At 39.9% G+C, this 12,827-nt stretch overlaps 3 protein-coding genes across 7 annotated transcripts in view; 1 reads left to right on the plus strand and 2 right to left on the minus strand.

Moving 5' to 3' along the window:
• Positions 1-7,707, minus strand: krtcap2 (keratinocyte associated protein 2). Of its 3 annotated transcripts, none has more exons than XM_061820320.1 (5): positions 7,556-7,692; positions 6,371-6,522; positions 6,204-6,267; positions 365-431; positions 1-285 (listed from the first exon to the last, which is right to left on the minus strand). In XM_061820320.1, the coding sequence occupies exons 1-5, from the start codon at positions 7,557-7,559 to the stop codon at positions 165-167; spliced, it is 408 nt and encodes a 135-aa protein (XP_061676304.1). In that variant the 5' UTR covers positions 7,560-7,692; the 3' UTR covers positions 1-164. The 3 variants fall into 3 exon arrangements, with proteins under 3 accessions (XP_061676304.1, XP_061676306.1, XP_061676303.1); XM_061820322.1 differs by lacking the exon at positions 7,556-7,692 and adding an exon at positions 7,144-7,283 and having other exon boundaries at positions 2-285; positions 6,371-6,525; XM_061820319.1 differs by having other exon boundaries at positions 4-285; positions 6,371-6,525; positions 7,556-7,707.
• trim46a (tripartite motif containing 46a) overlaps positions 7,263-12,827 on the plus strand; it is a 22,614-nt gene continuing 17,049 nt past the window's right edge. The window contains exons 1-2 of the mRNA XM_061820315.1: positions 7,263-7,361; positions 12,576-12,637. Coding sequence (XP_061676299.1) covers positions 12,578-12,637 — 60 coding nt within the window. The 5' untranslated portion in view covers positions 7,263-7,361; positions 12,576-12,577. The remainder of the gene's footprint in view (positions 7,362-12,575; positions 12,638-12,827) is intronic.
• LOC133500989 (transmembrane protein 107-like) lies at positions 7,816-12,000 on the minus strand. 3 transcript variants are annotated; one of them, XM_061820317.1, is made up of 6 exons: positions 11,720-12,000; positions 11,494-11,597; positions 11,182-11,249; positions 11,014-11,114; positions 9,258-9,354; positions 7,816-8,979 (listed from the first exon to the last, which is right to left on the minus strand). In XM_061820317.1, the coding sequence occupies exons 2-6, from the start codon at positions 11,578-11,580 to the stop codon at positions 8,910-8,912; spliced, it is 423 nt and encodes a 140-aa protein (XP_061676301.1). In that variant the 5' UTR covers positions 11,581-11,597; positions 11,720-12,000; the 3' UTR covers positions 7,816-8,909. The 3 variants fall into 3 exon arrangements, with proteins under 3 accessions (XP_061676301.1, XP_061676302.1, XP_061676300.1); XM_061820318.1 differs by lacking the exon at positions 9,258-9,354 and adding an exon at positions 9,099-9,195 and having other exon boundaries at positions 11,831-11,999; XM_061820316.1 differs by lacking the exon at positions 9,258-9,354 and adding an exon at positions 9,099-9,195 and having other exon boundaries at positions 11,720-11,997.

Here is a 12,827-nt window from a genome sequence, read left to right on the forward strand (position 1 = left end):
CAAGACACATTGTAAGGTTTTCGAGGAATTTAATTACAAAATGAAAATGCGTTGAACAAATAGTAACTCGATGGGTTGACGTAATCTCTTTACTGGAATGTGGAGCTGGCCAATAAAAGTTTCTATCAGAAGCAGGATGTTTGTTTTCATCCATCAGTTCTTTATCAGTTCTTCCTCTTGCCCTTGGTGGTCACCTTCGTGGGTGGTGCCAACGGTGCGGCTGCCTGGTAGAGGGCAGCGGATATTTTGTTGATGTAGTACAGGGCGAAGAGGGAGAAGATCAGGCTGTGTGGAGGGAATAGTAATGTAAAGAAAAAAAATAAGCGTATGTGGAGCGTAGTAAAGTGAAAAGGAGGTGACTCACCATGTGGTGACACACACACGATGAACCAGACCGGATGCAAACAGGGACAGGCACAAGCACAGCAGAACTGGAAGTTGAACATGTGAAAATATTATTCTCCCTTTGTTGGGTACACTTGCACAATCTAATGAGCTCTAATTTATTAAAAAGACTAAGAAATTCTACCTTTACCAAGTTACTTAAATTGATCAATTTTCTTCTTTACTATCCCTGGTTAGCTGGAGCCTATCCCAGGTGACTTTGGGTGAAAGATGGGGTGCGCTCTGAACTAATCGCAAACAAAATCCATTGTAACCTCATACCCACACTTCAATGGACCATCATGTTTTAGGAATTAAGGAGGAAGATGGAGTACCTGGAGAAAACCCGTACAAGTCTCAGCGAAAATAAACTCCACACAGAGCTGTCCAACAGAGATACAACCCAGCTCACACATTGAGTCATGCGTACTAACCAATTTTTCACCTTGGGTGATGTCACGGTAGGTACCAGATATAGTGCATGGTAGTTTTCCACTTGATATTCTTTTCATTGAATTTGAATGAATCCTTTGTTATTTTGCATTTTCCATTTAAAAGGTGTTTAAATAAATAGAAACTATTTGATAAAATTGCTACAAATTTCACTTAGAGGAAAACTATCATATCACAACAGTCATAGGATGCCAGAGCGTATGCCACCTATCATTGGGCAGGAGCAAGGGTACACCCTCAATTACAGGGCACAGGTATATAATATGTAAAAGCAGAGTGTGATGTTGAAGTGATACATGTTGAGTGAGCAATATAAGGGAGAGGAGGTAAGGTTTGCCTGGGTTGTTAGCAAAAGTTACAAAAAAAAATACTTCGTAGCAGCATGTGCACTTCATTTTCATAATAACCTTTTGTACTTTTCCTTTTAAGCACTATGCAAGAGTATGAAATTGTAGTAAATTGTGTTGGGCTCATAATTAATGGTATAGTTGAAATAATATAGGCAGTTACAAAAAATATTGTGGGAGTCAATTGGTCACATTTGCACGCGCCAGGACTGAGTACCTATTTTTGAGAGTAATCTTGTACGGTCATACTTGGAATCATCCTAATGAAGTAGTTAGCATGTCTGCCTCACATTTCTGAGGCCTTGGTTGGAATCTCAGCTCCTGCCTCTGTGATTGTGTGGAAATTTTCCAGATACTCGATGTTCCTCCCCCATTTTAAAAACATGCAAGTTTAAAAATGTTCAAGTGGTTAGCAAGTCTCTGTCATAGTTGAGAGGTCCTGGTGCGGATCGGAGCTTCCTCCCACATTTCAAAAACATGCTAGGTTCCCTGAAGATGTCTGAATGGGAGTGTACAATAAATGGCTGTGTGTACATATGTGCTCTGTGATTGGCTAGCTATGAGTCCAGGGTGTACCTTGAATCTCACCCCAAAACAAACGTGATACGTGTCCTTTCTTATATTTTGTTTCAGGAATTTAGACATGCATGAGGTCATCCGCACTTGATAGTTTACAATAGGCTTTGTCAGTCACTCACATTTGAAAAATGTACGGGTGTGGTCAGTCATGCCCGCAGATAAAGTTGCTGTTGTGATTAGGGATGGAATCTCAAGACCTTAAAATAACTTACTGGATTAATTTAGCAAAACCGGAAATTAAAAATAAAATAAACAAATACAAAAAATGTCAAACTCAAACTTCAGAACTTCCAATTTCAACTGATATTAGTAAAACATGATAATCAGTATTTAAAAATTTCCATCAATAAAAATGTTATCTGAAGAAAAGTTAAATCCACTGGTCTGTCAAGGAATAAACACAAATAAATGGTCTATACCCGCAATCTTTTGAAAATGGTGAAAGTTTAGTTCAACATAATCGGCATTTGTGGCAACTAGCTAGTGATACATTGGAACAAACATTCCTTTTCGGCAATCGTGATGTACCATTATAATTTACCGGGGTATCTATTGTCAATCGAAGACAGAAGAGGGGGAAATCGGATCCGTCGTCAGAAGAAAAATAGGAATGCACAGAGCCTACAACTGAGTGTAGTGACTTTGAATGTTGGGACTATGACAGGAAAAGCTCAGGAGTTGGTTGACATGATGATGATTAAGAGAAAGGTTGATATACTGTGCAGCCAAGAGAGCAGGTGGAAAGGTAGTAAGGCTAGAAGTTTAGGAGCAGGGTTCTACCACGGAGTAGATGGGAAGAGAAATGGAGTAGGGGTTATTTTAAAGGAAGACCTGGCTAAGAATGTCTTGGAGGTGAAAAGAGTATCAGATCAAGTGATGAGACTAAATTGAAATTGAGGGTGTTATGTATAATATGGTTAGCGGCTATGCCCCACAGGTAGGATGTGACCTGGAGTTGAAAGAGAAATTCTGGAAGGAACTAGATGAAGTAGTTCTGAGCATCCCAAACAGATAGAGAGGTGTGATTGGTGCAGATTGTAATGGACATATTGGTGAAGGAAACAGGGGCAAGAAGTGATGGGTAAGTACGGCATCCAGGAAAGGAACTTTGAGGGACAGATGGTGATGGACTTTGCAAAAAGGATGGAGATGGCTGTAGTGAACACTTATTTCCAGAAGAGGTAGGAACATATAGTGACCTACAAGAGCGGAGGTAGAAGCACGCAGGTGGATTATATTTTGTGCAGACGATGTAATCTGAAAGAGATTCCTGACGGTAAAGTAGTGGTAGGGGAGAGTGTTGCTCGAGAGCATAGGATGGTGGTGTGTAGGATGATTCTGGTGGTGGGTAGGAAGATTAAGAAGATAAAGGTAGAGCAGAGAACCATGTGTTGGAAGCTGAGAAAGGAAGAATGTTGTGCGGCCTTTTGGAAAGAGGTGAGACAGGCTCTCGATGGACAGCAGAAGCTCCCGGAAGACTGGACTACGACACCCGAGGTAATCAGAGAGACAGGCAGGAAAGTGCTTGGTGTGTCTTCTGGTAGGAAAGGGGAGAAGGAGACTTGGTGGTGGAACCCCAAAATACAGGGAGTTATACAAGGAAAGAGATTAGCGAAGAAGTGGGACACAGAGGACTGAGGAGAGGCGAAAGGAGTACATCGAGATGCGATGTAGGGCAAAGGTAGAGGTGGCAAAGGCTAAACAAGAGACATATGAAGACATGTACACCAGGTTGGACACGAAAGAAGGAGAAAAGGATCTTTACAGGTTGGCCAGACAGAGGGATAGAGATGGGAAGGATGTGGAGCAGTTAAGGTTGATTAAGGATAGAGATGGAAATGTGTTGACTGGTGCCAGTAGTGTGCTAAATAGAAAGAATACTTTGAGAAGTTGATGAATGAAGAAAATGAGAGAGAAGGAAGAGTTGAAGAGGCAAGTGTGAAGGACCAGGAAGTGGCAATGATTAGTAAAGGGGAAGTCAGAGAGGCACTACAAAGGATGAAAAATGGAAAGGCAGTTAGTCCTGTTGACATACCGGTGGAGGTATGGAAGCATTTTGGAGAGGTGGCTGTGGAGTTTTTGACCAACTTATTCAACAGAATACTAGCGGGCGAAAAGATGCCTGAAGAATGGTGGAAAAGTGTACTAGTTCTCATTTTTAAGAACAAAGGCGATGTTCAGAGCTGTGGGAATTATAGAGGAATAAAGTTGATGAGCCACACAATGAAGTTATGGGAAAGAGTAGTGGAGGCTAGACTCAGGACAGAAGTAAGTATCTGCGAGCAACAGTATGGTTTCATGCCTAGAAAGAGTACCACAGATGCATTATTTGCCTTGAGGATGCTAGTGGAAAAGTACTGAGAAGGGCAGAAGGAGCTACATTGTGTCATTGTGGATCTAGAGAAAGCCTATGACAGAGTACCAAGAGAGGAACTGTGGTACTGCATGCGTAAGTCTGGTGTGGCAGAGAAGTATGTTAAAATAGTACAGGACATGTGTGATGGCAGCAGAACAATGGTGAGGTGTGCCTTAGGTGTGACAGAAGAATTTAAGGTGGAGGTGGGACTGCATCAGGGATCAGCTCTGAGCCCCTTCCTGTTTGCAGTGGTAATGGATAGGCTGACAGATGAGGTTAGACTGGAATCCCCTTGGACCATGATGTTCGCAGATGATATTGTGATATGCAGTGAAAGCAGGGAGCAGGCAGAGGAACAATTAGAAAGATGGAGACATGCACTGGAAAGGAGAGGAATGAAGATTAGCCGAAGTAAAACAATATATATGCATGAATAAGAGAGGTGGGGGGGGGGCTACAGATAGAAGGGATAGCGAGGGTGGAGGACTTCAAATATTTAGGATCAACAATCCAGAGCAACGGTGAGTGTGGTAAGGAAGTGAAGAAACGGGTCCAAGCAGGTTGGAACAGCTGGCGAAAGGTGTCTGGTGTGTTATGTGACAGAAGAGTCTCTGCTAGGATGAAGGGCAAAGTTTACAAAACAGTGGTGAGGCCGGCCATGATGTACGGATTAGAGATGGTGGCACTGAAGAAACAACAGGAAGCAGAACTGGAGGTAGCAGAAATGAAGATGTTGAGGTTCTTGCTCGGAGTGACCAGGTTGGATAAGATTAGAAATGAACTCATTAGAGGGACAGTCAAAGTTGGATGTTTTGGAGACAAGATTCGAGAGAGCAGACTTTGATGGTTTGGACATGTTCAGAGGTGAGAGAGCGAGTATATTGGTGGAAGGGTGCTGAGGATGGAGCTGCCAGGCAAAAGAACGAGAGGAAGACCAAAGAGAAGGTTTATGGATGTGGTGAGGGAAGACATGAGGGCAGTTGGGGTTAGAGAAGATGATGCAGGAGATAGGCTAAGTTGGAAAAAGAAGACACGCTGTGGCAACCCCTAACGGGACAAGCTGAAAGGAAAAGTAGATCTATTGTCAATCCATTGATAAAAGCTAGCAGTAGATCTATGTAAAGTATGTAGAGAGGAAAAGTTTTCAACTTCAAGATAATGCGTACCACGGGGAAAATGACCGTTCGTATTTAGATATACGGACAGACTAGTCTAACATTAGAATTTAGATCAATTCAAAGGAAATCACAATATCATACTTAGTATAGTTGGATACCCAAGTGTTACCTCTGTTATATCCCAGAAACGTTTTCAATGCAACTCAGAGGTGGTCTCTGATTTCCCTCCCAATTTCTTTTGATTTTCCCATGATTTCAAACAAGAAAGAGAGTTTGAGGTTTGACCTTTAATACATCTCCAGGTATGCCGCAAATTAACTCACATGTTGTCGGTTAACCTATCAGGAGCTTCCAAAGACATGACCTAATTATCTGGGCCATGTTATTTCTGGACATAGTACACTTTGTGTAGGTAAACTTTTGACCTTGAAGAAAAAATAAAATTCTCCAAGAAATCCTCTCTCTCATTATTGTGTAATTTAACAAAATGAAATAATTTTGGTGATCCTGACTAACCTGAAACAGGAGAGGTTTCATCAGATTTAACTTCTGACAGTGAGACAAAAAAAATGAAGTGTGTTTTTGCACCATGTAAGGAAAGTTCTGGCCTCAACTGTATTTTACTGCATATTATTTGCATACTGCAAACAAATATATTGTATGAAAAATGAGAAATTCAGAATTATTTGGAAAAATATGAGAAATATAAGTTACTAAATATTGTAACTTAAATAGCATTTGTAGAAATACAGGCCTCCACTCCAATAAAAGCCTAATGCACTCTTAAGTTGAGTATGTTTTTTTCCATCTCATTCAAGGAAATATGTAACATCAAAGATGGTTAACACAACCAACTTCTACTAATAGATCAAGTTGAAAACAAACTGGTAACATTGAATCTATGACAAAGTAAATATATAAACATAAATCCAATAAAACTTCTGCATTACTTTATTTTTTACTTACTTTCTGGGAAGATCTTGGCTTGGAATCCTTTCCCAAAGAACATATTTTCCAGATTACTAAATGCCTGAAGAAACTTGAGTTAAGGTTAAGCATTTGTAGTAGCGAACTTTACATAAATGGGGGGGGGGGGGGGGTGTCAAGTGATCAGTCCCGTGGACAAAGGATACTGTGAGGGAGCAAATGAAGAGGATTGAACCCAAGAAACCCCCCAGGATGGTGAGCCACTCAGTGGAGGCCAGTTGCCTACTGAACATCTGCATGCCGGTAAACACAAGCACCGAAAGCAGACTGGAAAGCACCAGAGACGTGCCCGTGTTTACTGCTGCCAGGACAAACACAAATAAGTTAGTTCGCTAATTCACTTTTTACACAACGGTGACATAGTGACTAAGTCTAGTTATAAGAGCAAAAAAAAAAAAATCTCTCCAAAAAAAGAGCGAATACACTATCATTCAAATTATTAAGCATATGACATTCCAAACTAGTCAATCCAATTTACAGTGAATGTCACAGCTTGCATTTTAGCTTCTACAATTCAGTGGTTCTTGAACTTGGGTCTAGGACTCCCTTGGTTTCCACTTACCATAACTTGAAGGTAAACATAAAAGTTGCAATGAATAATGTTACTTCACTTTGTTTTAAAAAAAGTCCATACTTTCAGTACTACAAACTGACTAAACAAATAAGCTTAACTTTAACATAACCTGAGCTCAGGGCTATTTGCCAGATGAAAATATAAGGCATAGTTTTCTGTTTGATATTTAGTATCAGTATCAGATACCAATGAACTCAACCAACATGGAGAAACAGGACGTGCAAAAACTTCAAATAATATTTATTCAATCAAATCTTACATGCATAATAATTTGGAACACAGCGTAGATGCATTAAAAAAAAAATCCAATACACTGTCAATTGTACAGGCGTTTGAAAAATATACCTCTTGTATTGACCTAGTTTTCCGTGTTCCGGAACATCTTGTGCCGTTATTGAAATTAAATATAGGCGGTGTATGCAATTCTCGTTCAAAAACTGTTCTCAACTTCAATTTAACGGCTTCCCTAATGACACGTCAGTGCTCAAGCGCCAGCCGACCACATGCTCAGCTCAAGCTAACATCAAGTTCACACAGTCGCCAGTAATTATGTTAAAGAAAAGGTGAGTATTCAGAGTAAGGCTTATTACAGTCGATCAAACATCTTGCTAATGTTCGAAATCAGAACAATATGTAAATCGGTGCTAGTTAGCTAACCGGCGCCCTGGACGAGCTAGTGACTAACTTATGCGGAGCCACGGGGCTGGATATCTGCATCCCCAAATAAATATATAATCCCTAAGAGTGGAATACATACCCATGGTTCTAAATTATCTCGTAACTGTGGCTATTATTATTTTAAAAATGTCCAATTTAACCTCGCTCAGTTAGACGAATGAGTAACACTTTGCCTCCCGGAATAGAAGAAGCCTTAACCCGGAAATAATTACATGTGGGCCCGGTCTCCAATTCCATAATAATTATACTAACAATAACATTGAATATTTGTACAGTATAAGAAAAAAAGTTAATAATACTGAAAATAACACATAGATGAACGGAAATAACAGGCAATGATGAGAAGTCCGTGAGATTTAATAAAAAAATACCTATAAATATACAATTTCAACGAGGGAAAATAAAAATATAGCAATAAAATTACATTTAATCGAAAAAAATCTTTTTTTTATCAGCGTATTAGTAAAAATGTGTAATTGCATTAAAATAAAAACAAAATCTAAATGTAAAAATACCACCATAATTTATTAAATAAAATACAGTGAAGCTCATTCTGACACCAGAGGAGTTCTTAAAAAAAAATTACACAAACATTTTTAAAAAAATGTGTTTAACTGTTTTGGTGAATAGGGCAGACAAGTGAACCAATGCCGATTTTTCATGGACAATTCTTTTTGGTAGTAAATGGCCTGTTTATTCAAGAACTGTTTTGGATTAAACCTTTTTTTCTCAATGCAATCATAATGGCCCTACATTCTTGTTTCAATATTTGCAGTTGGCGCTGTGTCAAGCCTGGCCCACTGTATTTTTAACTAATAATAGATAGTATATATTAATATTAAATACAAGACTAACACTAAAAGAGTCAATTATAATTGTTTTTTTTACATATTTTATTCATCATTTTAAATGTCTGTGATACATTCGCAGCTGCAGTGACAGACTTCTACCAAAAAATACAAAAGCAATACATGTGGCTATACATCCTTTCATTTTTTAAAAACTCTCACCCTCATTTGCATCGCAAGTGAAATGGAGACTTTTACTAGTTGATTTTGAGAGGCAGATGCATACACTGTGGGCAGGTCACCAGCCAATTGCAGGGCACCTTTAGACAAGCACTCAAACACATGTTAACAATTAAGGACAATTTATAATCTTCTGTGAATCCAAGATGCATGTGTTGGGGAGTGTGAGAGGATGTCTGAGTACACACAAGCACAAGGAGACCAAACAAACTCCACAGAGAGGCTCGAACTGAAATTTGGACCCAGAACCTCACGACTGTGAGGCAAGCAGATGTGGTAACTGCGACGCTATTGAGTTGCCTAAATGTGAACATGATGAACTTAATACAACAAATGCCTTTTCTCCATTATGTCCATACGCGTGGTCTCACATTAGTTTGTGGGATTTCATACTAAAGCAGCCTTTCATAATGGCTTCTTCGACAGTCCAAAAACGCCAATGAACAGAACAATCTCCATTAAGGCAGGCAGCGCACTAGAAGAAAACACAGAGATCGATATGGAATCACAGACAAATATTTTCCTTTTGTAGTCTACCCCAAAACCTGAGACTTGTGCATACAAATCGAACCAAATCAGCCCACGTGCACCAACCTGCAGAGGGCAAAAATAATCCAATATGTCCAGCACTCCCACTTCTCAAACACAAAAAAAGACAAGGACACGGATGCGCTGCAGTGGACTGTCAGTGCTGGGTGACGCTGATGTCAGGGAAAAAAAAACAAACGTTTTGGAAAATTACGGAAAACTAACCTGCAGAACGCAACAATCCACCAGTAGATGGCGCAATCCCACTGTTCAAATAGAAAGAAAAGAAGAGCCACCGAGCCACTGGCATGGGCTCCTGTTGCTAGTGCAAGAGTCATGGAATTATTATACAAATGATGACAGTTAGCACTGCATATAATCGAATTTTTATGTGGTTTTTTTTTGTTCATATTATTTCCTCCATAGTAAACTTGCTAGAGTGATTACAGTAGGTATAGGAAGGGAACACCCCTGTTAAAATGTTTTTTTTTAATCAGTAGTATGTAAAAAAAAGTAACATTAAGACTAAGAAAAGCACGGTGACCTATAATCAGTACAACTGAAAAAAAAGTCGAGTTTACAACTTCACAATGATGCCTGATATCTAGTCGGTAATCACACAGAAGAGAAGCAGCAAATTAGGGCACCGAATGAAATGAGTCCATCACTTTATCGATCCATCCATTTTCTTTGCCGCTTATCCTCACAAGGGTCGCGGGGAGTGCTGGAGCCTATCCCAGCTGTCGAAGGATAGGAGGCAGGGTACACATGGAAATGGTTGCCAGCCAATCGCAGGGTACATCTTGACAAACAGCCGCACTCACAATCACACTTAGGGGCAATTTAGTGTGTCCAATTAATGTTGCATGTTTTTGGGATGTGGGAGGAAACCGGAGTGCCCGGAGGAAACCCACACAGACATGGGGAGAACATTCAAACTCCACACAGGCGGGTCCGGGATTGAACCCAGGACCTCAGAACTGTGAGGCCACCGCTTTCCAGCTGAGACAGCATGCTGCCCACATTACTTTAATTTGTTCCAATTTTCTGAATGCGTAGCTTTGGTACGTGATTTATTTAGTTTTTCTTCAAAAAGCTAGGCTTGTGCAGGATTTAGAAAAACGTTTCAGACCATGCTGTCAAAGTGGAAGGAAAGGAAATTATTTAATTGGACACGAAGAACAATTTAGTTGCGAACACCGCAATTGCTTACCATGCAGAACCCAGAGCCAACAGAACAAGTTTTTTATGGTTTATCCGTGACTTCAAGAATTTTAGGAGTTTAAAAAGAATTAAAAAAAAATAGCTATATAGATTGTCATGATTTGCCTCTTGTATTTTTTTTATTACATTAGTGTCTTCTTCTTTTCCTTTCGGCTTGTCCTGCTACGGGTCGCCACAGCGTGTCATCCTTTTCCATCTAAGCCTATCTCGTGCATCTTTCTCTCTCATACCCACTGTCCTCATGTCTTCCTTCACAACATCCATCAACCTTTTCTTTGGTCTTCCTCTCGCTCTTTTTTTTTTATTACATTAGTGTACTGAAAAAAATATATAAACGTCACCAGCGACCAGTCAACATCAACACTAAGAAACTAATCTGAAATGGTGCAACCCCTACTGCCTGATGACTTTACCATTTGTTTGGTAAAATAGTATAGTGAGCAACCAGATACTTTCCTATGTCACAATGAGTCCAGATTATGATTCAACTAATATCATCATACTTTTTCCTCCTAGCCATCAATTTTTTGATAGCCTCCCCTTAAAAATGTAATAAATAAAATAACTTGTGAATTAATTCATGAATGGAAATCGCACTATATTTATATGTTTGAACTTCTGATTGTTCAATTTCTGGAGCATTTAACTTTGGAGGTTCAGCTATCATTTGTCAAGTGTGTGTTTACTATTTTGGTGCATATGTACACCATATATATGTTCATATGTACAGGAACATGTAAAAGTAAATGAAGGATACATAGTAGCCCTTGGCTGCCGTTGAACATTGACACTCCTGAAAAGAACCCAGCTAGCTCGATCACAAACAGCACAAGTGTGACAGAGAGCGCCACCACCAACCTGCACAACACACACATAGATGATGTAAGCATTTCACTGGGCATGTATAAAACACTGTTGTTCTTACTTTAAGTCTTCACTGTTGTATTGCTCTTGTGTGAACTCCAAAGGCAGGCAGGCCTTCACGTTATATTCCTATGAAAGCAACAGATGTGGTATTTAATCATCTCGGACTCAGGCAGTAACAGCTAACACCTGAATGAATTGGATCATCTGGAAAAAAAAAGATTGAATATAACTCACTAGAATGTATTAGGTAGAGCCTTGTGATTTTTACCAACTCAAAAGTCCACATCTTATTTTTAAGGACCTTTCTGATTCAAAAGAAAAAAAGGTTGCAATGTTTTAACGAATGAAGCCCGAGTATTAATGAACTCACCCTTGTCCAAAAGATGGTGATGACAATAACAAGATGGGCAATGATGGTCAGGAACCGTGCAGGAATAAGACTGCTGATGGCCGACATCTTAACTTTGTAGCTACCTATTGGAAATTAAAATAACAACGAGGATTTCAATATTTCGCAGCAAAACAGAAAGCAGCTTGAAGATGTTTGTCGTCTAAACACTCCTGAAAGTACGACGAGGCATTTAAGAGGCGCTTGCCTTTTATCAGTACAGTAGTTGTCTCGTTTTGTGGATTAGTCGATTTTTAACGATTATTCGCCAACAAACTAACTACATCCAGCCCCTTTTCTTTTAAGTACATTTAGTCACCTTGTCAAAGAGCGCAGAACACGAGAAAAACACACACAAAGCAAATTAAATCTGCCGCCGCGTTAACATTAGTTCGGCTCCAAACGGAAGCAACACCAGTTGCTACAGCAACTGAGGTAAAGGTGCGTTTTTGATCGCCAACCGCATGAAACAAAAAAATCACATTTAATGGTTCCTACCGGACGACAATTGCTAGGGGACGTGAAATTTTCATCTAATGTGCAGTGTGCAATGTTGCCATCTACCGGAGACGCGAGAAACTAAGCCACCAGATGTTTGTATTCATCGAGATTAAAAAAAATAATTAATAAGGTTTTCATCCGTCCATTTTCCGTATTGCTTATGCTCACTCGAGTCGCAGGCGTGCTGGAGCCAATGGGTGAGATACGGGGTACACCCTGAACTGGATGCCAGACAATCGCAGAGCTAATCTAGAAATATTTTAAGGAAAAGAAACTCGAATGCACTTGCATTGTTGTTTGCCATTATCCAGGAAAAATATAGCAACAAAACATTATTGAAGATGTGACCTCGCATAATGAGATGAGCTATGAATGCTCGTTCGAAGAATGCGTCCTAGCCCAATCCACCCCGACGTTTCGCATCTTTCCTTTCTGTACCTCACCAGCATAGTTTACATGACGGCGTAGACGCTGATAGTCGCACGTCAGTGGGCTGTGTGCCGGCCTACTTGACTAGCACAGACGTTAACAAGGATCCTTGGCACCGGCTTTCCTTCATGCAGGTATGGCAGACACGGAATTAAAAAGCTTCACTTCCATCATGGACGCTCTGCTTCGTATTAGCGTGAGTATAACATTCCTCATGTATTTATTTAATCAAGGAACGTCCACCTTCATAGCTATATTATGACATTTCAAACTAAAACGCCTTAATTGCGCACACGTTTAGCCTTTTCTTTCGCTATTTACTGCTAACAGAAGGTTTGTAATGGATCAAAAACATACGTATGTGCGTCCAAACATATTACAAATGT

Source organism: Syngnathoides biaculeatus, chromosome 5 (genome assembly GCF_019802595.1).
Source record: "Syngnathoides biaculeatus isolate LvHL_M chromosome 5, ASM1980259v1, whole genome shotgun sequence".
NCBI classification, from domain to species: Eukaryota; Metazoa; Chordata; class Actinopteri; order Syngnathiformes; family Syngnathidae; genus Syngnathoides; species Syngnathoides biaculeatus.